Below are 27,907 nucleotides of genomic sequence, written 5' to 3'. Positions count from 1 at the left end.
TAAATCGTTTAGGTACTTGATTAGATTGTAAATTTCGACGTCTGCATTTTTAAGAATTGACTTCGACAACCACTAAAAATTAATTTTGTAATCCGTTGACTCCCATTTATAATCTATAGCCTGCAAATATTGAAGTAGCATTAAAATAAAAAAAGACTACTATTTTAAAATTTCAAACTTTTTGACAATTTTTTATTATTTATACAAAAATATTTCTAAAATTAAAAAAGAAAAATTAAAGAGCATTTATTTCAATTTTTAAATGTCATGAATAAAATATGTCCCATTATAGGATAAAGTTCAATTTTCATTTTAAGTAAAGACAAGTACATAAAATATTATTAACAATATAAATTTAAAAATAATTTTTCGAAAAAATATAGAATAGGTCTACAAATATACATAATTACATATTATGTAAGCATGAAATTTTAATTATGCATATATAACAAATTTTTTTTTTCATTCTTCCTAGTATAAATGTGCGATCAAGTTCCTCAAACAAATGTAAATTGTACAAAATTTAATATAGAGCAATCTGAGCAACTTTGTAATTACTGGTACTCGTAATTACGAGGACTCGTAATTACATATTTTAAAAGAAAAAAATAAAATAGGAAAACTTGTGCTTTAACCCGTAAAATATAGTAAAAATACATGATTACCTATCTAAATTTCAAACAAAAGAATAAAAAAATATCTATAAGTACCAAAATAACATTCATGTAAAAAACATCATTTAACATAAAAAACAAGATACTTTTTTAAAGATAACAAAATTTTGAGAGACACGCAAGAGTATTTTTAATTAAATTTACTTAATGACATTATAGACAAAACGATCTATAAATTAATTGCGGTTATATCGTAATACTGTAGATGAGAGAATGTCAATCAGTCACATCATTAAAAAATATTAAATATTAAAATAAAGAAATTTTTGTTTTTTAAATGTATTGCAAATTTTTTTCATAAAAATTACCCAATCACTGCATAAAATTTATTAGGATTTTTCTTAGAAAATAAAAATTAATTTGTGAGAAAAAAATAAAATTTAGCTGCTCATTTGAACATACATACATACATAGATATATAAATTAAATGTAAATTTTACTTTTAATTTTTATGTTTTGTTTTTCTAATTTGTGCTATCTTACTTAATCTTTGAATACTTATTTTTTTTTATTTCAACTATGAGTCTTTAAATATAAAATATTTCTCAGATTTAAATTTTTTTTACTCATTTAATTATCGCAAATTTTGATTGCTAATCACACTGCAACTCAACTATATTCAATATTTGTAATATTGTAACAAAGTAATATTTTCTGTGCGCACATTTTTAAAACTTATGGAATTTCAATTTCATTTCGAAGCTAATTTAAAGTTCTCTAACTTTAAGATATACATATTTTTAAATATCATTACTATCACTATTTCCTAAAGTAACATTTGTTATATCTTTAACAATCATTTCCGCAATTTGCCATGCAATTTCTTCTTGAACTTTATCTTCAGGTAAATTGACAAATTTTCGCATAGCATTTTTTAGTTTATGACTACCGCTTGCTAAAGTCCATTTTTCTTCATTGTTAAAATTAACTTCAAAATCCCGCTCATACCGACCTAAAGAATTTACACGACCAAATATTAATCCATTTCTAAAAATATCACACAAAACAAATATTATAGCATTTGGTTTTAAATGGTTAGTAAATTTAAAATATTACCTTGAATTTCTCTTCCACAATAAATCCGGATCATTTAAATGTCTTGAATCAATTTTCATGTCTGCCGATCTACTTGTTTTAAATTTTGAATTTTCCATTCCTTGCCCCGATAAACTATTTTGCTGCGATAGAAAACGTTTCTTCACTTCTTTTGTGCTCTCAGCAGTACAATCCGAAAGAGTTTTTCGATGTCTTATCATTTTGAAGCCACTTTTAATTCTATTCGAGTTCGTTTTGATGTCTGACGAATTATAATCGGGAATCTTTGATTTTAAATCGTTAAAATAATTAACAAATAATTGAGAAGATAAAAACTCTTGAAAATAAACTCTTTCAAAAAATAATTCTACTACTTTAATTGCAACATCAAAACATTTGCAAATTTCATCTATTTCACTAGAACAAATTTTTTCTTCAATTTGACTTCTTATTCTACTTGAAATAGGTAATGGATTATTAGCTTGTAACGAAAAGTACTTATCATATAATATCATCGCATCACTTTGTAGCAAATCTTCTGAACTTTCAGTATCAGAATAAATATCCTCATCAGCATTCATAGACAAATTTAAATAGTGTTTGCGAAAATTGATAGCAGCTACCCAAAATTCTAAAAGGCCGCGATGGTTTTGCTTCTGTTCTAAAAATTCCATAAAATAAAACAAAGCTGATTCACTATGTAGGATATCCGAAATAGTTAAAGATCGAACATTGGACAATATATCAACAATATATTTGCAGTAAAAGGAACTTTCTAAAAACTCGCTTAAATAATCTGCTTCCAGTCGTTCTAGAATATATTTTTGAGCTTCGGAAAAACATTTGCACGATATTGAGTTTATATCTTCCTCAGAGTTATCATCCGTCTCAGAAGTTTTATTGTTATTGTCATGGTTTTTTTCGCTATTTTCATAATCGGCAGAACTTTTATTTTGCGCACATATTTGTAATGATATTGTTGATAATATTGTTGCAGGGATATCAATAAAATATGGCGAATTGCTTGTTAAATATTTACGATATATTCGAATCGCATCTGATGCAATCGATGTGTAAACATTTTTTTGTCGAATAGCCATTTCTCTACTTGAAACGTTAGGTTTAAAGTTTTCGCAATTTACATTAGAAGATAGTTGCTCACTAAAATTGTTGGCACTTATACTCTTACTTATTCTTTTATGATAAATTTTATTGTTTTCAGCAAGCACTAGCAAGGACTTTTCGTCATCTGTTAACGGTTTTCGTAACGATAAATCGCATAACGTTTTTAGTTCAGGTACGGTTTTTAGACTATTTAAATTGCAATTCTTATGCAAGTTTACATTTGTGTTAATTTGTTCATTAGATTCATTTATTTGATTAATTTCTGTAATTTCTTTATCACTCATTTGTTCTTCAAGTTTTTCATCTAAGCTCATGCTACTATTACTTATCAATTGGTCGCAATTCATTGTTACATTCGTTAATTGAGAACCGAGTGAAACTGAATCGGTTACATCGAAATTACTACTATTTAATGAGATCTTATCAAAATTATCGGATGAAATACTTTTTGAATGATGTCTTCTGATTGCATTAGAATAATTGTAATAATAATAATTATTATTATTTTCAATAGAAGCAATTTCTTTTTCGGCTACTGTCTTAAAACTTTCCGAGTCCAAATAAAATTTAATCAAAGAGAGAGCACTTTTAGTTTCCAAAAATTGGATAAAATAACTTAAACATGTTCGATCTGCTAAAATATCATAGAGATTCATTGATAATCGGGAACGTGGTTGTACAGCTTCTACAAGTAAATTAAAAAAATTAAAATTAATTAAATACATAGAAGATTATCCTTTTAAATCATTGCTTCATATATACGTACATATTTAAAATATTTCTTTTGTTTGTAATTAGTAATTGCATATATTGTTATTAGAAATTTTATCAATTCGAACTATTTCTTTCACCTTGTTTTAATGCGAATCATCGGCAAAAACTTGTAAATCGGTTTTCAAGTAGTATGTACATACATACATAAAAATACAAATGTTATGAATTGAGGGAAAAATATTTGATGGATCCACTATAAGTTTGATTATTATATAAAATTTTCACTACATTAAGAACAGGAATGTTTGGTAAAAATATTTAATTTTTTCTTATTAAAATTCAAATTTTTAAAGCGATAACTACGCGCTCAAAATGAGAAAAGGTCAATAGCCTATTTAGAATCCAAGACATTTTCTTTATTTTTAAGCTCTTTCTTGGATAATAATTTTTATTTGGGTCAAAAACCTTAGAACTAGGTTAACCAGAATTATGTATAGTTGGCGATCAAAAATGCTAAACCTATTAACAAGAAATTAACAAAATATGTATATGCAAATGAATTTTTTTAAGTTGAATATCAGGATTTATAAAATTATAATGGAATTCAGTTCTAATAAATTCAATAATGAATTTTTAATTCGTACCTAAATAAAAATATCTTATTATTAATCTTAAATATATGTGGGTACATTACTTATTATTGTTAAAACTTAAATGAGAAATATGCGCAATTAAAAATGAAGAGTTAAAATAATTCGTTATACTCAAACTTTTAATTTTTTTTCCCGAAAATAGATTCATGCATAAGCTTAAAAACTAAAACAAGTTTTTATATTACAATAACACACAGCATTCTGTAAATTTAAGTGGGCAATTACTTAAAGCTTTATGAGATTTTATGAAATAAAATTTACAAAGAAATTAAGAATGCCAATCTTTCTCCCCCGCTTGTTGTTTGTTAAATATGGGTAGGTATACATACATATCCAAATGAAAAATCATAAATAAACACATTTGTCATTTATTGAATCTAATTAGGAATAAACACATTCATGGAATAGCCAAATAGAATGTAGAATACAGTAAAAATCTAACCGAAACTACGTAATTTCTTAAAATCTATTGGTATTGTCATATGAAATATGAAGAAAAAAAAAAACAAAAAATAAAAACTAAAGTGAGAAAGTTATTAATTTAATATCGCATTAAAATAAGCTTACCATTGATTTCATGATTTTCTAAATATTCATCTAAAGGTGTATTATCTGTTAATTGCCACGATGACATCGAATTTCCTTTAGTTTTTTCCGGCACAAATTTTTCATCGTTAACAAATGAACGGCCTGAAAAATATGTCTTAATATTCAATTTCATTTTTGTTTCTGCAAATAAATATACCAGATTTCTTTAAAAAATTGAGCATTTTAAATTATTTTTGTTACATTATTTTTTCACATTTTTTTGCAAACACACATCGATTGTAGTAAAATTTAAATTGAAGAAATATAGAAGGATGCCCAAATATAATCAAAATATTTTTATTTTGAGTTAAATAAATAAACAAACGACCTCGAAAAAATGCTAGACTACTTCTCATCTCTCATCGCAATTTTGATAATAGATTTCACAGGTGAAAAAAAATCAAAATATGCCAAAGTTTTTGTTTTTTGTTTTCTTTTGATTGTCATTTTCATGAAATTCAATTCAACGCTAAATATAAGAAAAGCGACACCATGTGGTGAGAATTACAAATACTTTTCATATATTTAAAATAGTCAAAAAATACTTTCTTTCACAAATTATAACTATTTTTTGAATTACAACTAAGTTATTATTGATGACCATTAAATCTAGATCGTAAGCAATCAGTAATTTTACAGTAATATTCTTTAGAATATGTTTTCAGTCATTTATAGTAAAGCGTAAAATGGGGAGTGGCGAAAATGCATACAAGTATACTAATCAAGTATGCTTTTATTATAAATTAGAAAATTCTTACACCATTAGATTTGATTTTCATTGTCACAAAAATGAGAATGATTTGTTAATGATAATAGTATTATAAATATTGTTATAAATATTAATGTTTTGTTTCATTTATTTAAAATATTAAGCGTTTTACTTCATGTTCTGTTTTATTCATATTTTTTTCAGTCAACGTTCTTTATATAATTTTTATTTTTCAAATAAAATTAAATTTATAGATATATTCTCACTAATATTTGTATTTGAAATCTTCTGTATGGGGAAAAGGTACGTTCTTTTAGGTAAACAAACAAAAATTGCTACATACGTAATATAAATAGAGACTTTTCGTTCAAAATATCTGCCAGTATTTTGTTGTTCAGTTTGACATTTGTGTTATATTAATATAATTATACATATGAAGTGACAGAAGAAAACACATGTGACATTTGTTAAACAAATTCCATTCCATGTTCAAAGTTAAACTTTAAAAAACACATTTCATATTGTATATACAGAATCTACGAAACATTAATTATACATAATATATTAAAAATTAAAAGTCTTAAGCATAAATATGGAAATTGAAAGTGGTGAAGGACAACTTCAAATTCATTTAAAAACCAAGCAAACTCAGTAAATATTTAAACTTAAATTGTTAATTTATTGGAGCTTTTAATCTTGTTTTGCATGTTTGTAGGTATGCTGTTCCTGATGCTCCTTATTCTATTGGAGCCAATATCTCGACAACAGAATTAAATGATTTGGTGAACACAATATTAAAGGAAACTGATACTGATCATAAGGATGTTGAATTCGATTTTTTGGTTTTTGATGAATATTTAAAGTAAAAATTTTATTTTTAAAATAAAAGTATGTATTAATAAAAATGATTTCTTGTCGTAGAAGTAACTTAGGAGATCATTTAAAAGAACGAGGCATTTCTTTTGAGGATATTATAAATATTGAATATGTTGAAAGATTTCCAGCGCCCGAGCCGCAAGATTGTTTGCTGCATGATGATTGGGTATCAGCAGTTAAAACTCAAGATAAATGGGTTCTTACTGGATGTTACGATAATACAATAAATTTATGGTCTATAAAAGGTGACCATATTTTAACAATACCAGGTCACACAAATCCTATTAAAGCTGTTGCTTGGGTTAGTTTAAATGATGAGACCGGTATTTTTGTAAGGTTAGTTATAATACTTATTTTTAAGTTAACCAGGTTTTATTAAACATTAGAAATATAATTCATGAAATTTTCTATTTTCTTGTTTCCTTGTTCATTGTAGTTGTTCTCAAGATCAAAATGCAATGCTTTGGGAATGGAATATTGCACAAAATTCTGTTGACTGTGTTTACACGTGTAAAGGTCACGAAAGAGGCATAGATTGTGTTGATGTGAACGCTGATAAAACTAAATTTGCTACCGGTAGTTGGGATACTATGCTTAAAATTTGGTCGGCTGGTAGGTTTTCACATACATATATTCAGATCATTTTATATACAATACTTTATTTTTAGATATTAGTGATGTAGATGATAGAAAACGTTCCAAATCTGAAACTGGTGCAACAAGGGTAGGTATTATAATTCAGAAAATCATTTTTTTAATTTATTTTTTATTTTTAATTACGAAATTTAACTTCTGTGTGTAGCATCTTTATCGATAAAAATTTATTTTAGACTCCACTTGCTACTTTACAAGGTCACCGTGAAAATATATCTGCTGTACAATGGATGGATTCTGACACGATCATTACGGCGTCATGGGACCATACAATAAAATTTTGGGATCTAAGTTTAGAGGGCATAAAAAGTGAAATTACTGGAAATAAATCGTTTTTTGATATTAGCTATTCAAAACTCAATGGGCTTATTATTACCTCTTCAGCAGATAAAAACTTGCGCTTGTATGATTCTCGCACAAATCGTAAGAAATCAAGATTTAAAAGAAAAATTTAATAATCGACATTGTTTTTAGAGGGATCTGTTGTAAAGAATACTTATTTTGGTCATACACAATGGATTCCAACAGTTAATTGGTCGATGGATTATGAACATTTATTTGTATCCGGATCTTATGATAACCAAGTAAAATTGTGGGATTTAAGAAGGTATAAAAGAAAACCCGTATATTGATAATATAAGAATATTTTTTCAAAAAAAAAAATTCTTTGCAGTCCCAAAGCTCCATTGTACGATTTAATTGGTCATGGCGACAAGGTTATGGCGACAGATTGGTCTAATAAAAAATATGTTGTTTCTGGTGGTGCAGATAATTCGGTTAGAATATTCAAGATAAAAAAAGCTTTTGAAAAAATTAAAAATTAATATACATAAATATCTGCATAGTTTAAATTTATATAAGTTTTTGTCAAATCAAATACTTTTTTCTTTCATTCGAATTTTCTACATATTTATGAAGTATGCCTGTGTGCATGTATGTGCTGAGTACGTGAGTACCTATCCATTTAAATAAAGCTGACATAATGTTTATATATTTATATATTTTGAAAAAGTGCTCTATTTTCTGATATGGCAATTGTAGTGTAATTTGATCAAAACTCGTTTTATTAGATGTTATTTAATTAAAAAAATTGTCGCAAAAAGTATCTTGCAAGAAAAAAAACTTTCATACTTGGTGTGCTGTGAGCAGAATTCGGTCTTGTCGAGGGATTCCTATGGATATAACAGTTATAATTCGTAAAATCCGTATATCAAGTGTCATTGTAATTTCTAAACATACGAGTACTTTTATCTAATGAGCAGAGATAAAAAATAAAAATAAAAAAATATGCACAAAATATGGATACTGCTACGGTATCTATGCAAACCTGCGTCAAGGTGAATTAGGAATTGTTTTTAATTTCCCTTACCTTTTACCATTACTATTTTAAAAAGAGTTTGATTTGCCTACATTTCCAATATGCTTTACTCCCTTTCAAAACAATGATAATCGATACGCTTTTGACTTAAACTGGAAAAATTTAAGTCATAAGAATTTGACACTTGTATTGATACCACATCAATTTATGTTCCACAATAACCCATTACACATTACTTCAAAATCAAAAATAAAATAGTTTTTGTTTTGAAATGCTAGTAGCGTAATCTGTCCGGTTTTTTCGACATTTCTCTCAAAGTTATTAGTTTGGTTTGGTGGAATCGAAATCGAAGCGGTCATCGTCTTCTAATAAAAATTTGTTCTTTTTATATACGAAAAAAATTAATTTTTAATATTTAGAAAATATTTTAAAAGATATTATAAAGGTTTGTAGATTAAATTAGTGTTTATATTTTGAATATTTTGTATTAGGAAACTTCACAAATTGAAGAAATAAAAAGTGTACTCATCAAAAATTTTACATTGAAAATAAATTTTTTATTGACCAATGGCCTCGGTTTTTGCAATTAATACAATTGAATCCATAACATTGCCATTCAATTAGAATTTCCAATGTTAAATAATAAATATTTTAAATATTAAATAATTTATTTAAAATACTTAAATGTGCTAAAATATATTTTATCCTTGATAGAATTGATTTTCTTTTATAGTGAAAAAAATGTCAGACCTCAAAATGGCCGCTTTTTAAAGATTGATGCTGCTCTTTTTTGAATTCAAAATTTAAGAATTATAATAAAAATTTTAACTTTCGTGCTTGTATTTAGGATTTTTAGGAGTTTTGATCAATTGAGTAATCTAATTATAATAATTAGCTTTTATTAAAAAATTCTCAATAAATTTAAAAGTTTAGAACAAAGGAATCGTTTTCAAAGTAGGTAGATAGGTAAATGGTAGATAATAAGTACCAAAAATTCTTTAAAAAATTTTTTTCTTACTTTTCATTCAATTTGAAATGAATAAGATAGAACTTTTTCTTTTTTTCTTTTTTTTTGTTGCTTTCTTTTTTTGTGTCTTTTTGTATGTAATTTATATATATTATGTAGGTATTTAATGCTTCTTGTGAAAAAGTGAATTGATAAAGTGAATTGTGTAATATTTTTAGGGTTAAAATTTAGAGACGAAATGTCTTCAAGTGCGGGTTCAAGTAGTGGTGGCGCCGGCAGAGGACGTAGCGGAAGTGGATCAACGAACTCTGCTTCAGCAAATGACGCAAATAAACCTGAAGGGGGAAAAGATTCAAAACCAAATCCAAAAATTTCAAAAGCATTGGGTACATCAGCAAAACGTATACAGAAAGAACTTGCCGAAATTACATTAGATCCACCTCCAAATTGCAGTGCAGGACCAAAAGGTGATAATTTATATGAGTGGGTCTCAACAATTTTAGGTCCACCAGGATCTGTTTATGAGGGAGGTGTATTTTTCTTAGATATTCATTTTTCACCAGAATATCCTTTTAAGCCCCCAAAGGTAAGAGAAGTTTTTTTTATGTAATGTTAAAAATTTTTATAATTTATTGTATCTACCTATGCACGTTCTAATTTTCTTGATAAGTTGTGTAAAAATATTTATTTAATGCACTTACTTTATACAATATAAGTTTTGCATTATGTTAAAATTTTATGATAGCTCATTATTTTATACAGTATGAGAGCATTTGGATACATATTTGTCATCTAAGTGATTATAAATACATGGACGCGTATTCCTTTTAAACACTTCATGAAATTAAGTGTAATATAGTTAATAGTGTTTTTTAATTATATAGATTTAAACGCACAGAACCATCTCTGAATTGCAATCCAATATATTAGAATTTAGTTAGTTCAAGTAAAAATTTAGATTTAATTTGAAAAGAAAAAAACAGCAAAGCATAAATTTAAGGCCAATTCTGAAATTGAAAGTGCCTAGGTGTTTGAATTTTTTTAACTTTTTTTTCTTATGTGGGTGTTAAAGTAAATTGTTTTTACACATCAATTATGATTTTAACAATAAAATTTTACAATTCGCAAAATTTTCTGTGTACCTATGTCTAAAATTTAATTCAAAAGAATGTTAAAATTTTTTAAATGGCCATCAGTTTTTTTTAGTTATTGTATGGGCATACGCACCGATTGAAATTTTATTATGAACCAAAATATGCTTTTAAATGTTCTTATTGATTTCTTCGTACAATAATAAATGTTTCTATATACATACATATTTATGTTACTATTATGTATCTATATTACATTTTATTTAGATACATATAAAAAAGGATAATATTTATACTTTTTTCCAAAATCAATATACGAATACTTTCGCTTATATAACTAAGTACGTATATGCTTTTCAATCAATTTTTTTTATTCCCTGGGTTAGGTAGATAGTTTTTCTAAAACTTCTATGAATCCTGGTAACAAACAATTTGTTTTTTATTTATAGGTTACATTTAGAACTAGAATTTATCATTGCAATATTAATAGTCAAGGTGTAATCTGCTTGGATATTCTCAAAGATAATTGGTCTCCAGCATTAACTATATCAAAGGTTCTCCTTTCGATTTGCTCCCTCTTGACTGATTGCAATCCCGGTAAGTATATCATTAAAAATTTATTTAGAGCATTTTTATTATTTGCTCAATTTAACCTTTTAAATTTGCATTATTATTATTAGCTGATCCACTTGTTGGTAGCATTGCCACGCAATATTTACAAAACCGGGAAGAGCATGATCGAATCGCTAGACTTTGGACAAAAAGGTAATAAACTAAATTCATATTTTAACACAAATAATTAATATCAAATTTTTAATTTATTTTTTATTTTTTAGGTATGCAACGTGATTGCATAAATATTTTGATTATAAAAAATCAAGCACTACAATTATCCTATAATTATAAATAAATAAAAAAAAAATATTTCATTAAAATACCTAAAAATTTAAAAAAAGAAAAAAACAAAAACTGATAAAAAAAAGAATTCAAGAAAAATTATTCATACAAAACATATTAAACTGAATGAAAAAAAGCGACTTTGTAACCAATAACACAAAAAAAAAATAAATTTTGGGAAATAAAAAAATCATCACACGTTAATATGAAATTTAATTTTAAGAAATAGACTAAACATAACAATTTCTAAAGAACTTAATACTTTAGAAAAGAAATAACAAAAAAAAAAAATTTTAGATTTTTAACTTTGTGATTTTTGTTTGATATTTACGTTTTTGTTTTTTTTTTTCTTGTAAAATTCAAATCAAATAAAATTAGATTCACTTTAATTAAACTGAGTTCAAGAATGAGCAAAATCATTTGAGTTCCAACATCTAGCTACCAACTTTGAATTTATTGTATTCAAATGAATTTGTAAAAATTGACGTAAATTTAATAATGCTCTTGAATTGAAATTTTTCTGTATTTTTGTTTTTATATATAAATTAAAACAAAAATTTTTATGTATATATATATACATATGTATACATTTAGGAACTTTGGAAATGGTAGCTTGATGCAAGTCTGATTCTGATAATATTATTTCTACTCATTTATTTTTATTTCTGTTCTTAATTCATTATTCAAGTGGATTTGTACCCCACAATCTATGTAATTAGTTTTCAGTATAACAATATAAAAAAAATACTATAAAATAAAAAAAAACAATTCGAACTTTTGCGATCATTTATATAAAAATAATTTTGAGAATTGAATTCGAATTAAATTAAATTTTATATTTACTATTTGTATTAGAAATTAATAGTATATAATTTATCAAAGAAACAAAAAAAAAAAAATAAAATTATAAAAAAAAAAAAAAGAAAATAAAAAAAAATTTTTTTTAAATAAGATTTATGCATATGTACAGTTCCGTGTATGTATTTTTTAATTTCTTTTTCATATAATTTTAGTGTTTTTAGTTAGTTTTATGTTTAATTAAATTAAAATATACATACAAAAAATATTAATAATATAATTAAAACAAAAAAAAATATATAATTAATTTACTAAAATGTGTACTTTAGCTTGTTTAAGGAAAGTCATTGATAAAATATAAAAACAAAGAGAAAAAAAAAGGATAATGAAAAAAAAAAAAAACAAAAAAAAAAAAATTCTTTGTTTTTCTTTGTTGTTTGCTGTGAAAATTTGTTTCATGAGAAAAATTATGAATAAATTTTATAAAATAATGTCAATAGTATAGATGCTGCATGTGCATCATACACTGATGTTTGGGTATTTTCCATTCTAGTACTTAATTTGCAGTAAATTTAATAATTAAGTACCACACGAACTCTTAAAAAGTCAAAGATACCTGCTGTTATTTTGATTGAAAATGGAATTTTAATAAGGGAATACAAATGCAAATGAGACTCTCAGCATATTGTAGTGAGTACCAATAAAATAAATTATTATGTTCAATAGAGCTGTAATAACCTAAAGAATTGTTCTTTATTTTCAAAATACTTAGTTTACTCCTCTTTTCACCCTATTTTGACACAAGTTCGTTTTTTGTTAAATCTTAATCAATTTTTTAAGTAAAAAGATATCACAAAATAATAATGCGAATCCATTTCATAATAGAAATCCATTTTATATGCACATAAATGTTACAAAAAATAGTTTCTTTCTACTTTTTATGCATATACATACTCGTAATGCAATGAGATACAAATATTATTCTAATAAAAACATTTAAAACTTTTGAATATTTTTATTTAGAAAAATTGGTATTTAGAAAGAAAAGTAATAAAGTCTTGTAAAAATGAATTTCAAATTAGCATAATTTGGCAATAGTTTTGGTCTTTCAGCGGGTGAGATATCAGTATTTCTCGATTTATCATTGATTGCCTTATTTTTACTCTGCACATTAAGAATACTAATAATTTAATGGAAAAATGTTAAAAGAAACTTATAGAAAAAAAATGAAGAAGCAAAAGCTTTTCGAAACTCGTTAAGGCAATCTACATTATTGACGAATTCTAAACAAAAACTTAACCAATTGTCAATTCTCTACGCGTCAGTATATTATACCAATAATGTACAATATATAACTCAGAACTACCACTGTATAAAAATTCTTCTCCATTTTATATTCTCATCTTATGCTATTACTAAGTGAGTACCAATAAAATTTATTTTTTCTTAGCACTAATATGCTATGAAAAACAAAATTTTATCTCTTAACAATTAATTTTTATTATAATTCTTCTGTCGTTATATTATAGATACATTCCATTTACTAAATAATCAGCTTCAGTTCCGTATGGTGCTTTTCCTAATCTTCTAACTCTTCGGCCAACAGTTCGTAATCGACATCCAATTAATACAGCTAAGGCTGCGGTAACTAAAACTCCTTTGATTTGAATGAAATAAAATATTAATTTTAAAAAACTAAAAAAAAAAATTAATGCAAAATTACCTAAGGTTAAAGACAAAACTGCTCCACCTGGCCTTTCTGAATATCCATCATGATCTACAAATTCCATTTCCATTTTATAACCAGCATGATATGGTACTTTTACTTCGGCAATTTGATGAATATCAGAATGTTCTTTTTCAGATTTATTTAATTGTTTTTCAGAATCTTTTTCACCTTTTTTATGTTTATGTTTCTTTAGAAAAACAGTGAATAGCATAATTTTTTAAAAATTAATTTGTTTTGAAAAGTAGATACACAAGAGAAATTTTTAAAAAAATTTATAGTTATTACCTTTTTAGGAGGTTCCGTGGAATTTTCCGTATAATCTGCATACTCTTCAGAATTTTTCTTTGTCTCTTCTTTATTTTTTATTGATTTGTCATCATTTTGACTTTTAATAGAGTTTATATTGCCGTCTTGTATATTTGAATTATTATCACTAGCTGGAGGTGATGGTATATTTCCAGGTGTTATTTGAACGGAAACTGATGGATCAATTGTCTCTTGAGTAATTTTAACAAGTGTAGGTGATTGAAGTTTTGGTTGCTGTTGTTGTAATTGTTGCTGTTGAATATTCAAATTAACTGAATTATAAGGATTTTCTGGTACTGGTAAAGGTTGTAAAGGTTCTTGTTGAGGCCAATTCATGTTTGGTAGAATTATATGATCTTAAAAAAAAAAGAAATGTTGAATCACAATAACTTTTACAAGCTTTTTTTAAAATATCCCTAAAAAATCAAATCAGTTTTTCATGTTTTATATTATTTCATTACCTTGTGGTTGAATAATTCCATTTCTATATGCATTTTGAATTTCTTGTGGAACATAAATTCCTCTTTGATTTGGTATTCCATTATAAATTATAGAAGGAGAATTAGGGTTTTGATTTGGAAATGATGCAATATTATTTGATGGTATTTGTAATCCAGCTTTATGCCTAAAGATTTCACTATTTGTTTCTAAAAAGAATAAAGAAAATTTATTATTAGCAATGTAATTAAAAAATTTTCCCACTTAAAAACGATTAATTGAAGTAATTAAATTGTTTTACTAAAGTTAAAATATTAGACTTAAATCTTTTGAAATACTAGAAATTTATTGCTAAAGTATCTTTTAACATTTTTTTTATTACCATTTAAAATAAATTTTAATTTTATTTTTTTTCTTTTGGGAATATAAAATCTTACGTTTTACTTTATAATACTTACCCAATAAACCACCAACTTCCACGTTACAGTTATAAAACTGTTTAATTATTCAACAATTAAAATCTGTATGTGATTTTTTCACATTTCGGTGGTATAAATTAATTTGAAAGCTTAAATTAGACGTGTATTGTAATTATTCTTTAAATATGTATGTAAGTAGGTATAATATAGCAGTAATTTGAAATAAATCTTCAACTTTAACTTTATTTTTGGTTTCAAAGATCTTAATCATTACTAGAAGAAATACAAATAATATTTTTCAGAGTGTGTCAAATTTTATGAATGTATTTGCATAAAGAAGGCAAAGAAAAGTGTGTAAAATTCAAATTTTAGCATTTCAATGGTATAGTAATATAAATGTGAATGTAAGTATATGTAAATATCATAATAAAATATGAAAATAATTTGTGTGTTCTTTTTTAATTTAAAATTTCTTATATTGTAGAGTTCTTCAGTAAAACCGCAGAGTTCTTCAGTAAAATTTCTTATATCGTATTTTACTCTCTCAAAATTGGACAAAATACTTGAATGACAAAAGTTTTTTTTTATAAAAAAATGGCATACGTACACTTACATTTTTAAAAATAAGAAAACTGAGTTTGATATTATTTTTTGATTCCTATAGTTGCACAAGTAAACATTTTGAAAATAAGTCAGTCAAAATAATAAAAACTCTTTAACTATTATCTTTTATGAGAAAAATTTAATCTTAAAATACAAGTAAAAATTTACACGGCTATTTACCATCTGAATAGAAAATCAAAGAAAAAAGGAATACTAGGAAGTTCATTGTGACCCGATTGTGTCATTTTTATTGTAAGAAGTTGAATTTTGATGGTTTCATTTTTGATAAGTAAACGGTATAAGTTGGTAAAATGTTAAAATAATAAAGATAATTTAGTTATTTAATTTATAGGTACATAAACTACATTATTTATGATTGTAACATAATTTTATTTAAGCTGTAACTTTTTAACCTTAAAGTTCAAATTTTCTTTAGCGTATTTATTTGGTAAAAATTTTCTAGTATTTTTATTTACATATAGTAGGTACTTTTCAAAATTTCTCGCTTTTATGCATATTTTGATAATAATCAAATATATTTTGATGGTGTTTATAAAAGCAAAAATAATTTTCAATTTTATGAAATTATAATCAATTTTAACATCTTGTTCAGAGATTGTAAGAAAAATTATGATTTTGAAACTGTAAAACAAATATGCTTCTTTGTAAATTGTTTTCGGTTGAGGAATCTATCTTTGATTACAAAATGTATGTTATTTGAAAATTTATACATACACATACACAAACGTAAATAAAAAATATGTAAATAAAGTTTTTAAACAATTTTTTTAATTTATAACAAAATTACTCCATTTTTATTGTTTAAAACGGAAATTTTAATATATAAATAGTAAATATATTGAAATTAGCTTGATTAACTACTTTGTTCTATATTTAACATTCAAGTGGAATTATTTTAATCCGAAGTAATTTGCCTAAGAACTGTTGATTAGTTCACAGATTATAAAATTTTTAGTTGCATTTATGATATTAGTTGTAAATCAGATTGTCAATGAGAGAGAGTACCAACAAAGTTTGAGGGGAGTATTTAAAAATAATAAAAAAAAATTCAAATTCAAATTTAACATGAGAAAAGTTCGCCATTTTTGTATTGGCTCGCTACAAACCGGAACAAAGCGATAAATTCAGTTTGGACATAAATAATATTTTTTTCTATATTCTTAGATAAGCATCATCAATTCAGTTATTAAATACAATATAATATAAAGAACGCCATTTCCCTTGTTAGGAGCTAATTTTTTTTTTAACTTGATTGAGTAAATTATGGAATTGAATTATTGTATTATGGTATTTTTCAAATTTCATTATTTGTAATCCTTTCTTAAAAAAAATCTCCGCGGTCACGTTGCACTGCCTTACCCCGGTTATACAAATCTAGAATCCTATAAATTTCTATTTAATATTTTAACCATATTTTTTTTTTCATTAGCTTTTAGAATGTAATACATAATTTTAATAACGTATCTAGACAACTGTGAAAATACTACAAAGACTCTACCATTATAAAATTCTTAAAATAATATTGTTATATGCTAATTAGACTTTTTTTATTTAATACAAGTTTAAAGTCATCTTTCTAAAAATATTAACAATTTAATAAGTAAGAATTTTTAAAGTAAATTATACTTTCTTGATATATTTTTTATTATATTCAATTAGCATCATTCTATTAATATTAATACCTATGCGTATATTACACAAATAATTTAATTTAGAAACAGAAAAACATTAAGTTAAATATAGAATTTATATAATTTGGTTGACAAACACAACCATAAGATTATAATCAAATCTTGTTCACAATTTTTACTTACTCATATTTATTTGTTGTTCTGATGGAATTTTTCGACTAGGCCACATTATATTTGGTCCAGATATTGTATCATCTCTATTCAAAATTTGTGATCCTTGTATAATTTGCTGTTGTTGCGATTGTCTTTGTTGTTGATAACTTTCTGATGGTAATTGTTGAATTCCATTTGATTGGGTAGGTGATTTATTTAGAGTAGGATCATTTATATCAATTGGATTGTTTGATAACATTCTAATATATGAATTCGGTTTTATATTATTGTTCATGTTGTTATTTGCTGGGTCAGAACACTAAAAATATATATAAGTAAAATTTAAAAACAAAATTCTGTCAACTTTTGTTTTTTTTTTTTTTTAAATTAAATACTTCAGGTCCTTCATCACTACCATCTTGACATTGTGGTATACCATTGCATGCATTATAAATTCCTATACATTCACCAGAATGACATTGAAATTGGAAACGTCCACATGTTGTTTGAGTTGGAATTGTTGATGCTAATTAAAAGAAGTATGTATTTAATATTGACTTTATGTATAAAAAAAACAAAAAAAAATTATGTAATAAAAATTATTTTTTACTTTTAACTGTTGTAGAAAGAGTTACAGTTGATGGCACTGGTGCTAGTCTATCAGCATTTTTTTTCGTTTGTATATCTAATTTTTGTTTAAGATTTTTTAATTCCATTTCTTGTTTTGATGGTGGCATCGATATATTCAATTTTGAAACAATAATTTGTGGCGGTGGTGGTGGTGGTGGAAGAGGTGGTGATTGTGTTGTTGTTGTTGTTGTCGTTGTTGTAGGAGGTGTCATATATGTAATAGGTGTTAGAACAGCACTAGTGAAATTACCATGTTTTGTAAACTAATCATATTTTATTAAAATTAAAACGAAAACAAAAAATTATATTTTATTTTATATGCATGTTAATATGGAAAATAAATTTATTTGTTTGAAATTATTAAATTTACCTTGCAGCGAAAATTTTCTGGACGACCACATTCAAATAAATAACAGTATTCTTCAGCCTATGAAAAAACATGCAAAACACAAAATTATTATATAGAATTTTTGTCTATATACGTACATATTAATTGTATTTAATTTATTTTATTTTATTTTATAAAAAATTCTAATTTAAGTACTCAAGAAACTTCATCAACCACCTGTATGAAATATGTACATATGTATAAGTAATTTTCAATATACACTTTTCTGGAAAATCTAATTTTCAATGTTATACAGACCCAAATCTATATACATTCATGCATACTTTTCACATTTATGATAAGCATTTTGTATTTGAAAAACTAGAACATTTAAAAGATTTAAATTCAAAAATAAATGATTTTTACTTTCTCTTCGAAAACGAAAACATCACAAAATTCTGTTTCACAACATAATCGGCGACATTCTTCAACAGTTTCAAGTGGCATTCCTTGTAAATATTTTCCACCAATTGCTAATGATTCTTCAGTTCTAATAATCATATTTCCATGAATATCAAATTGTGCTATAAAAAAATATTTTTTAATAATCACAAAAAATTTCGTTCATATTTTGATTAAGAGAAGTCAAAAAAGAGAAAAATCAATAAAATATTTTCCTTTTCTTCTTTTTTGGGTTCCTTTTTCCTTATTTTATCATATTTTAATATTATTTTAAGTTATATAATTAAATATATATTAAAAAATTTACCTAAACATGATTCTAAATCCATTCTTTTATAAACACTATGTGACTCATCATTTTGTTGGCCATTTATAAAATTACGATTTAATAAATACAATATTGTAATAATGTAATTTTTGAATAACATTTCGAATATTTTACTACGACTACTAGATTTTTAATTTTTATATAAAATTTTTATATTAACGCCTAAATATATGTAATTTTTGTCAATTCAATATTATATATTTTTCCAAAGAAAAAACAAAAAGGACAAACAACCAAATTCATTTAAATTTCAATATTATGAAAAAACAAAAATTTTTTATTACTTTTGTTTTCGATAACTTTTCGATATAAAATGGTTACGTTTACAAAGAAAAAAAAAAGTATAAGAAGAAAAAATATTGATAAAATTGATTTGAAAATTAATTTTTTTTCCAATCTTGTACAATTCTGTCAGAAAACTTCTGTCACAATATTATTGAAAGAGAAAGAAAAACAAATGTTATTCGAACATACTAACAACAAGATTTTCGTATATGTTTGTTTTTATTGTTGAAATGGAGAGCGTATATTTTATTACAGAATTTTTACAGAAACTATTATTTTCTCCCTAAATCTCTAACATAACGGCCTGTTTTTGACAGTTGAGATTTGGAAGAAGAGAAAAAAAAGAGAATTATTTTGAATGCGCTGCTGCAAAAAATTTTTTTCTAATTTTCCCATTGTACATACACATGCTCGTATTTACATAATTATAATAATTTTAATGCTATATATATATATGTATATGTTATATGTTATTTGTTTTAAACATGATTTTACACATGGTTTATTTGTTTTAACCATTGATTTTACACATACACATAAGTGTATGTATGTATAAAATGCAAATTATAAACAAAGGGATGCGTTTTTAAAGCTATACATATAAACAACTTTTACGTTTTTAACAGAAGAACAAGTTCATTATTGGGAAAATTTAAGATTAATATAGAATTGGCGGTACTTTGTAATATAGACAAAAACAGCCCTTCTACCACCATATCACAGAAGCAAAAAAGTTAAAGAGAATAATTTTCTTTAATTTCAAAAATGAAATCAAAGAGAAAAAATATGTGTATAAAATAAAATTGAATTATTTTTGAATATTGCAATTTAAAATATAATTTATAAAAAAAATTTTTTATTCTCTTTTAAGATTTAAAGCTGTATTTATTTAAGTATAAAAGCCTCCCCAAGTATGGTAATAAAATGCCTCTATTAGAATATAAATAAACAATTCTCACGTTACAAACAGTTTTACGTCATTCTTATATTTTCATTGAAAATTCGAGAAATATGACAGACAAAGCCAACTTTGTACACTCATTTCGAAGTTCATGAAATTTTCCTTCTAACGGTGTACAAACATTCGCTGGAGTGAATTTCAAAATTTTAAAATTTAAAATTTAGTTTTTCATATAGTTCTTCTTTGTACCATTCTAACATTGGATAAATTTATATCCTATACTCGAAACATGTTTTTTAAACTTAAGCGGTTTTTCTTTAAAACTATAAGTAGAATTTGTTAATGAAAATTTTAGATATTTTTTTGAGTGTTTACTTTAATAGAAAATATAATGAAAATATTCTAAAACTTTAATATTTTTTTAAAAGTGTATATAAATGTATATGCATGTTCATATATGCAGCCATACATACTTTATATTTATGTATATAAAATCAAAATTTTTTAAAATATTTGTGTGTTTATCTTAAACATGTACAAAAGAAATTTTGTATATATTTAGTAATATATATACATAAAAGAAAATTATAATTAGAAAATTTCCACTATTTTCGCAAACAACATTCTCCTCATAATTTTTCATTTTTAAATTTTTTCCAATTTTATTCAAATTTCATATTCTATTCTGATCATGCGTCAAAAATTCTGTATGGTACAAAAAAAAGACAAAAAGACTACATTAGAAAAAAAGAATAATTTGCACGTTTTATTTCAATTATCATATGTTAGTAAAAAAAAAAAAAGGATAACGAGATAGCATCATTATGCCCATGTGGAAACACTCTCGGCTTATATGTGTGTGAGATTATTATGTATTACATAAAATACATCCAATTCAATTTTTACACTGCTCTACATGCTAAAAATTTTACACTTCATTTCATATAATCTTTCTCGTATAAACTCAAATAGAGAAAAAAAAAATATTTCATAGAGCAAAGGGAAGGAGAAATGAAATATAAATATGTATATATATACAAAGCTTTCAACATGTTGAACAGTTTCGAACACCCAAATATTTAAATACATATTTTAAACGGTATATACTGTAATATCTCGCTTATAAGATGATATTAAACCAAAAAAATTAATATAATGAAATCTTTGCAAAAAAAATAAATTTTTTATTATAGGAGAAAGGGGGAGACATAAAAAATTAAAAAAAAAATTTCAATGTATATGGTCTCCCACGAGAAAATTGAGGCCTATTCAAAAACAAAAAGAAAAAAAAAATACAAATTAAACAAAAGATTGAAGATAATAAAAAAAAACAAAAAGAAAATTTAGAAAGAAACAAAACAGAAAAATAGAAAAAAAAATTATACAAAATTTTTATTATTTTTTTTCTTCTCTTTTCTGAAGAGCATAATTTTTTCTCATTTTAAATGTACAACGAAATTTACAAAGTTTAAAAAAAAACTGAGACTTGTTTTTATTTTATTTTTATTCAAATTATTTACAAAAGTAAAAAGAAAATTGTAGAAATCTTAATATAAGCGGGAGGGGGTAGTTTTCCAGTGTTTTTGTTAGGAAAATAACCGTTCGCGGGAGCGTGGAGTGGGAAGAGGACTCAGACGTTTTCTGGTGAACGTTAAATTAAAAAAACTTGAAGCTAAAGCAATTTGTTATTCACAGCTTTCTTCAATTAATAGAAAGAAGGATAATGCAATATGATGATCAACTTCAGACTTATAATTTTCGAGTAATTTACATAAATACATCTCTATATATACAATGAATTCTTCCATAAAGTTAAAGAAGTTCCCCTTTCAACTCTCATTATGTGCTTGGCAGTAAAATATAGTTATTGTTTTTGTTTGTTTAGAGCAAAACTTATGCGAGAATTTTTTCGAATGGCATGATTGTTAAATAGAGATTCTACTGTACATTATTTTCTTATGTTATTATGCTTATTTTTATTTTTTTATTAGAAAAAATAAAAAATTTATTGCATCTCCAACAACACTAACATCACTAATACCACCACTACCAACACCATCGCTACCATTTCCACCACCATATCGAATTTAAACGAAATATCAAAAACCCAAATCAAAACTATACATTTTTTTTTTATTGTATTACCTACATATATATATATACATACATATATGTACATATATAATGTATGTAGGTGTGTTTATAAAAACATAAACAGTTTTTCCAATCTTTCTATATTAAAATGCTACAGAAATTTTATGCATAAATATGAGCAGAAATACGTAATATTATTGTACATATATACACACATTTATTTATATATATGCATATTTTGTATACCCTTGATATATAATATAATGTATATATAAATAAAATATTTATCTATTTTATTTTACCTTTATTTCCACAATAAATATACGCTACATAATATACTATAAATATATACGTGTGTATATAATTAAAGTGTATACCACTGTCACGTGCGGTTATCCTTTATATACACATTCCTATCAATAATACCTATATACAATACCTACCACACATACATGTATAATATATATATATATAATTTGTAAATAGATAAAAAAAAAACAAAAATAAAAAGAAATTTAAAAAAAAAAATTGAGGGAGCAAAAAAAAATTGCAAAAATAATAAAATAGGAAAAAAAAATAGAAAAAAAGGACAAATAAGATGAAAATATTACCATCATCCATGTTATAATCTCATATATTGTTTGTTAGTTCTGTCAGGATAACGAAGAAGCCGAGAGTTGAATTTTATAAGAGCGTCTGCATATATAGAAGCGCGGATAAATTTTCATTTTATTTTCTTAATTTTTTTGCGATAACAACCGAAATTTTTAATATAGAAACCAAATATAAAAGAATTGATTTTTAGAACAAAGAAAAAAATTTTGCATACATACATACATGCTTATAAATTACAGAATTCAATCAAGGGGTTTTAATTAACAGTAGAACTAATTAAAATAAATAAATAATTTAATTTATTTAAAAAAATATTTAAATTTTAATTAAACTATCATAATAATTAATTTAAATTCAATTGAAACTCAATAATAATTACAATTTTTCATTTGAACAATTTCGTTACTCGATATTCTTAAAACGGTATATTCTAGTATATTATATAAATACACACACATTATACAAAATATAGTGCATATATATAATACATTGTGATAATTTTATAAAGGAATTTATAAAACAAAAGAAAAATAAATTTATTAAAAAGGAAGGAAATATCATTATAAATTTAAAGAAATAGAAAAAGGGATTGCATACATATGGCTACATATACATATGTTTGTGAATAATAATAATAATTTTATCATATTGCATACACATATACAGTAACGATATATGAGCCCTATATTAAATTGAAACAAAAAAGAAAATTTAAACATTTTCTATTTGAATACATTTTAAAATTATTTGGTAAGTTGAACCCTATTTATTTTTTGTGCCTAAATATTATAATACATTATATATAGAATATAGGTATTTCATAAGTGTTGAAAGCTTTATACATTTACTTTTTCTTCTAGACCTTCTTTTCTGAATATAAACTCTTTCTCTATGATTATATCTCGTCTTGAGTTTATTATAGGAATGAATTTGAGAAATAAAGTGGTATTATAAACGTTTAATGATCTAAAGTTAAGTACAAGTTAACAAGTAAGACAAGTATGGGAACTCCGATGTTTAAAAGATATTCATCGATTTTTCTTTTAACCACATCATAATATACTCGACATAAGTCTTACTGGACAATTTAAATATTTGCTCGTACTGTATATACATTTTTAATTCATCTTGATATTTTGTCCACTATAAACACTATAAACATTCATTTAAACCAGTTAACATTGTAATCGACTGTAATATTTTGCTTTGCAATTTAAATTTTGCATTGCATTAATGTAAATGAGCATTATTTATGATTTAATTTTACACTGCTGTACAGTTACGTAAAGACTCTTGAAAATATTTGAATTTACGAAAATTTTGTTTTTAAATTTGAATTTGTTGTCGTTCGATTATTTGAAACAAATTGAAAAAATGAAAATATTGTTAGAATTTTAAAAGTTTCTATGTATATTTTTTAATCAACGAGATCTAATAAGAAGAAGGCCTTAAAATCATCTATTTGTAAAGTAGTTTTTAGGGCTAGATTTTTTGGAGATCTAAATATTTCTTGAATATTTTCGGTATCAGTTTTTCATTAGTTTCTCTGTCTTTTACTTATCTTTAATGTTTTAGAAAAAACAGTCGGATGCTAGTCATTATATTTCTCTCGATCTAGAACATTTAAAGTGTTGTTGAATATATACTATTATTATGATTTATTCCAACCCTCTATATTTCGGAAGTAAACGATTATAAAATATAATTTTTTCATTTAATATTTTTCATGTAATTTATCAATTTAATAATCTTGTCATTATGTAAATACAACTAAAAATATAATATTAATATGTAAGATTAATTTAAAATAAAATTTTTTAAAGAATTTCAATAATTCCCAAAAAAATCACTATTTTAACTTATTCAGTTTTGATTCTCCACTTATAATATTTTTAATATTGAAAATGTGAATTTTTATTTTTATTTTTAGAAAATATTAATCCCGTTATGAGTGTTTTTTTTTTATTTCAAATCCTTCCTCTCCCTTTCATTCCCTTCTAAGTCCATAATTTGTTGTAAATTTTATAAATTTCTGCATATTCTTACGTTTATATTTTATAAACTAATATTTATATTATATGTTTACGTATGTGTGTGCATATATATACTACATATATATAATTTTTATAATATATTTTTTATTATTTGTATTTTTTATACTACATTTTTTTTTATAATTTTCTTTAAAGTTTGTTTTTCTGCTTGTTTTTTGCAAATTCAATGTCTGGAGCGTGATATTTCTTTGTATTAGAGCATATAACATTCAGGAATATGCATATATTTACATACATACATGCATGTATATCACATATATTTATTTCTCTATACGTACAAACAGTTACTTTAACATATCTATGCATATATATCTATATTATGTGCAATATATATGGCATTATGCGAAAAAATGTTAAATAAAATTTTCTGTAAAATTTTTTTACCTTTTTTTAAATAATTCAAGATATATGTATGTGTGTAGGGGATCCAAATCAGTGTTGGGATAAGATATTTAATCAAGTAAATGATGCTAAACTACGCAAAATAAAATGCCATTTTATGCCAATGTTTTATGACAATTTTTATTTTATATAATACCTATGTACATATAAATAAATTAAACCAGTGTAAGACGCACATGGTTTTCTATTTTTTGAAGCTGTACAAAGTCAAAAATAAATTGACAACTTATAAGAGTGCAGTGAATCAAACCCCATAATTATTAAAATATAGCTTTGTTTTTTTGCTGACAATGGTAGACCAAGTCTCGGAACAATTGTAAATAGTTCGTTTATAAATGTGACGCTTTCGAATGAAAATTTTATTATATTCGGAAGTGTTATGATGCCAAAAATGTAATTGACAAAATTTTTGAAATTAAGACTATTTACGTCAAATTTCTAGCATAAGTATGCTAATATCCCAACACTACACCTTATATAATATACATATACAAATTCAATATATTTATTTACGTGTAATATAAATATATTTATGTGTGTAAGCGTAAAAGAAAATAAAATGTAAATAATTTTTAGTAATGTTTACATACTCGTAATATGTGTATGTGTTTCAATGTATATATATATACGAATGTAAATAATATTATGTAAATTATATGGTTATAATATGGTGAATGAGGGAATTTTATACACCCTCATTATTGTGTACATTTATACGTGATATGATAATTTTCTTTGGTTTGCATACAGTATAAAAAAATACTATAAAAAAAATGTTGGTTATAAGTTGAATAATTTGTGTACATGATATCAAAAATCAAAGGTGCTATTTGTGTTGGGTTTTTTCTTTTTTGAAAATAAAAGAAAATATTTTTTTTTTTGTTTTTAAAAAAAAAAATTAACAAGGGCCAAGTTCAAATGTGTGGTAGAAAATTTTAAAAAAAATGAGAAAAGGATTGTGAATTCTCTATACATACATTATATTGTATGTACGCATACATATAAATACATTTGTTGTGTTGTGTATTTTTCTTTTATTTATTTTAAAATTTATGAATATGTCTGTGCATGTATATGCATTTAATAACTTACTCTTATTCTTCACATTTTGTATTACATGTGTGATTGTCATAAATTTCCAAAAAATAAAAATTATAACATAAATGGTAAATGAATTCGGTGTTATACTTATAAATAGTATTTCAAAATTTATATTGAAATTAAAATATAGAAAATGTTGCCCAAAAATATGCACTAAATATTTTACAGCAGTTTATATTGCAATACATAAAAATTTAACAGCTAGCGTAATTATTGACTCATTTTCTCATAAAATAAAGTCAATACTTGTACATCAATACCATCTCAATACCTTCTTCATCTCAATATTAGGATGTCAATAATTGTACCATTAAGCCATGTCAATAGTTGTACCAGTTTGTCAATAATATTGTACTTTTTCGTATTCATGCAAATACAAATTTAATTTTTAATATTTTTATTTTACATTTGATAAATATTGGTATATGATTATGAAAGAGAAATATTCAATTTATACTCGTATTTTACCGATGCTCAAATTTTTATAATTCTGCATGTAGAATTTTTATGAGAAATACTGCTTAAGAGTGTCAATAATTGTACCCAGCTTATAATTGAGCTGTCTTAATAACGAAACTATATATCCGTTGTAAACACTGCGTTCCTTCTAAGATATATAAAAATATTTCTATAAAGTACACCAATCATATAATGCTCAGAACGTACACCACTCCCATATACATATTATACATCTGTTATATGTCTTTACCCGTTTAACGTCCTTATATGAGAAAGTACTTGAAAAAATCAATTACCTACATTTAGTCAAATAGATGGCATCATATTATATTTACGTAATATATATAAATACGAAATTAATATGTTTCACAAAAATTCAACAATATTTCTGGTTAAAATTATGTTCTATTTAAAAAATACTCCCAATTATTCTTGGAGTACATAGTTTGAAGTGCCAATAATGTACCTTGAAAGAAGTGTGAACATTTTTTTTTTGTTTCGTATTCAGACATGGTTTACACCGTAAAAAATTGTAGAGATTAAGGGGAATGAGACGTCATTAAAGAAAACTTATTGTAAAATATCTAATTGTCATATTCTCACTGATTTTAGGTTTCCATTCAAAATTTAAGTGATTTCAAATTTATTTTAGGATATATGAAGCATCCTGAAATAAAAGTGATTTGTAAATTCATTGCTTTATTAAAGTAAATAAGCATAAAATCTTAATTTCACTTTCAAGTTCTACAAAAATTGAAATAACTATCTAGCTGGTTATCGATTTTTAATAATTTAGTTTTTAAATATATATTGCATATTTTTAGGGGAAATATATTTTTTCTATCTTGT

At 24.3% G+C, this 27,907-nt stretch overlaps 5 protein-coding genes across 6 annotated transcripts in view; 3 read left to right on the top strand and 2 right to left on the bottom strand.

Moving 5' to 3' along the window:
• Window positions 1-288: 288 nt before the first annotated feature.
• On the bottom strand, window positions 289-5,163 carry LOC129615094 (A-kinase anchor protein 10, mitochondrial). 2 transcript variants are annotated; one of them, XM_055530160.1, is made up of 4 exons: window positions 4,991-5,163; window positions 4,769-4,930; window positions 1,731-3,519; window positions 289-1,661 (listed from the first exon to the last, which is right to left on the bottom strand). In XM_055530160.1, exons 2-4 carry the CDS (start codon window positions 4,920-4,922, stop codon window positions 1,415-1,417), a joined length of 2,190 nt encoding a protein of 729 aa, XP_055386135.1. In that variant the 5' UTR covers window positions 4,923-4,930; window positions 4,991-5,163; the 3' UTR covers window positions 289-1,414. The 2 variants fall into 2 exon arrangements, with proteins under 2 accessions (XP_055386135.1, XP_055386136.1); XM_055530161.1 differs by having other exon boundaries at window positions 290-1,661; window positions 4,769-4,891; window positions 4,947-5,163.
• Window positions 5,164-6,084: 921 nt separating this feature from the next.
• On the top strand, window positions 6,085-7,986 carry LOC129615374 (ribosome biogenesis protein WDR12 homolog). Its single transcript, XM_055530539.1, has 8 exons — window positions 6,085-6,149; window positions 6,214-6,360; window positions 6,420-6,710; window positions 6,811-6,986; window positions 7,043-7,098; window positions 7,205-7,451; window positions 7,503-7,635; window positions 7,702-7,986. The coding sequence occupies exons 1-8, from the start codon at window positions 6,091-6,093 to the stop codon at window positions 7,850-7,852; spliced, it is 1,260 nt and encodes a 419-aa protein (XP_055386514.1). The 5' UTR covers window positions 6,085-6,090; the 3' UTR covers window positions 7,853-7,986.
• Window positions 7,987-8,618: 632 nt separating this feature from the next.
• LOC129615272 (ubiquitin-conjugating enzyme E2-24 kDa) lies at window positions 8,619-12,265 on the top strand. The gene is made up of 5 exons (XM_055530394.1): window positions 8,619-8,791; window positions 9,532-9,899; window positions 10,854-11,001; window positions 11,085-11,169; window positions 11,241-12,265. The coding sequence occupies exons 2-5, from the start codon at window positions 9,552-9,554 to the stop codon at window positions 11,251-11,253; spliced, it is 594 nt and encodes a 197-aa protein (XP_055386369.1). The 5' UTR covers window positions 8,619-8,791; window positions 9,532-9,551; the 3' UTR covers window positions 11,254-12,265.
• A 1,168-nt stretch (window positions 12,266-13,433) lies between these two features.
• LOC129615271 (putative uncharacterized protein DDB_G0282129) lies at window positions 13,434-19,378 on the bottom strand. Its single transcript, XM_055530393.1, has 10 exons — window positions 19,127-19,378; window positions 18,784-18,941; window positions 18,400-18,456; window positions 18,010-18,292; window positions 17,795-17,925; window positions 17,430-17,718; window positions 14,596-14,781; window positions 14,114-14,490; window positions 13,823-14,015; window positions 13,434-13,756 (listed from the first exon to the last, which is right to left on the bottom strand). Exons 1-10 carry the CDS (start codon window positions 19,245-19,247, stop codon window positions 13,623-13,625), a joined length of 1,929 nt encoding a protein of 642 aa, XP_055386368.1. The 5' UTR covers window positions 19,248-19,378; the 3' UTR covers window positions 13,434-13,622.
• Window positions 19,379-23,087: 3,709 nt separating this feature from the next.
• The window catches only part of LOC129615081 (protein phosphatase 1 regulatory subunit 14B), a 125,130-nt gene continuing 120,310 nt past the window's right edge, over window positions 23,088-27,907 (top strand). The window contains exon 1 of the mRNA XM_055530145.1: window positions 23,088-23,792. The gene's annotated coding sequence lies outside the window, so the exon portion shown is untranslated. The remainder of the gene's footprint in view (window positions 23,793-27,907) is intronic.

The sequence above is a fragment of the Condylostylus longicornis genome, unplaced genomic scaffold (genome assembly GCF_029603195.1).
Source record: "Condylostylus longicornis isolate FDR11 unplaced genomic scaffold, ASM2960319v2 ptg000135l, whole genome shotgun sequence".
In the NCBI taxonomy this organism is placed as follows: Eukaryota; Metazoa; Arthropoda; class Insecta; order Diptera; family Dolichopodidae; genus Condylostylus; species Condylostylus longicornis.
Note: the sequence above shows the minus strand (reverse complement) of the source record. Positions and strands in the feature narration are given on the sequence as shown.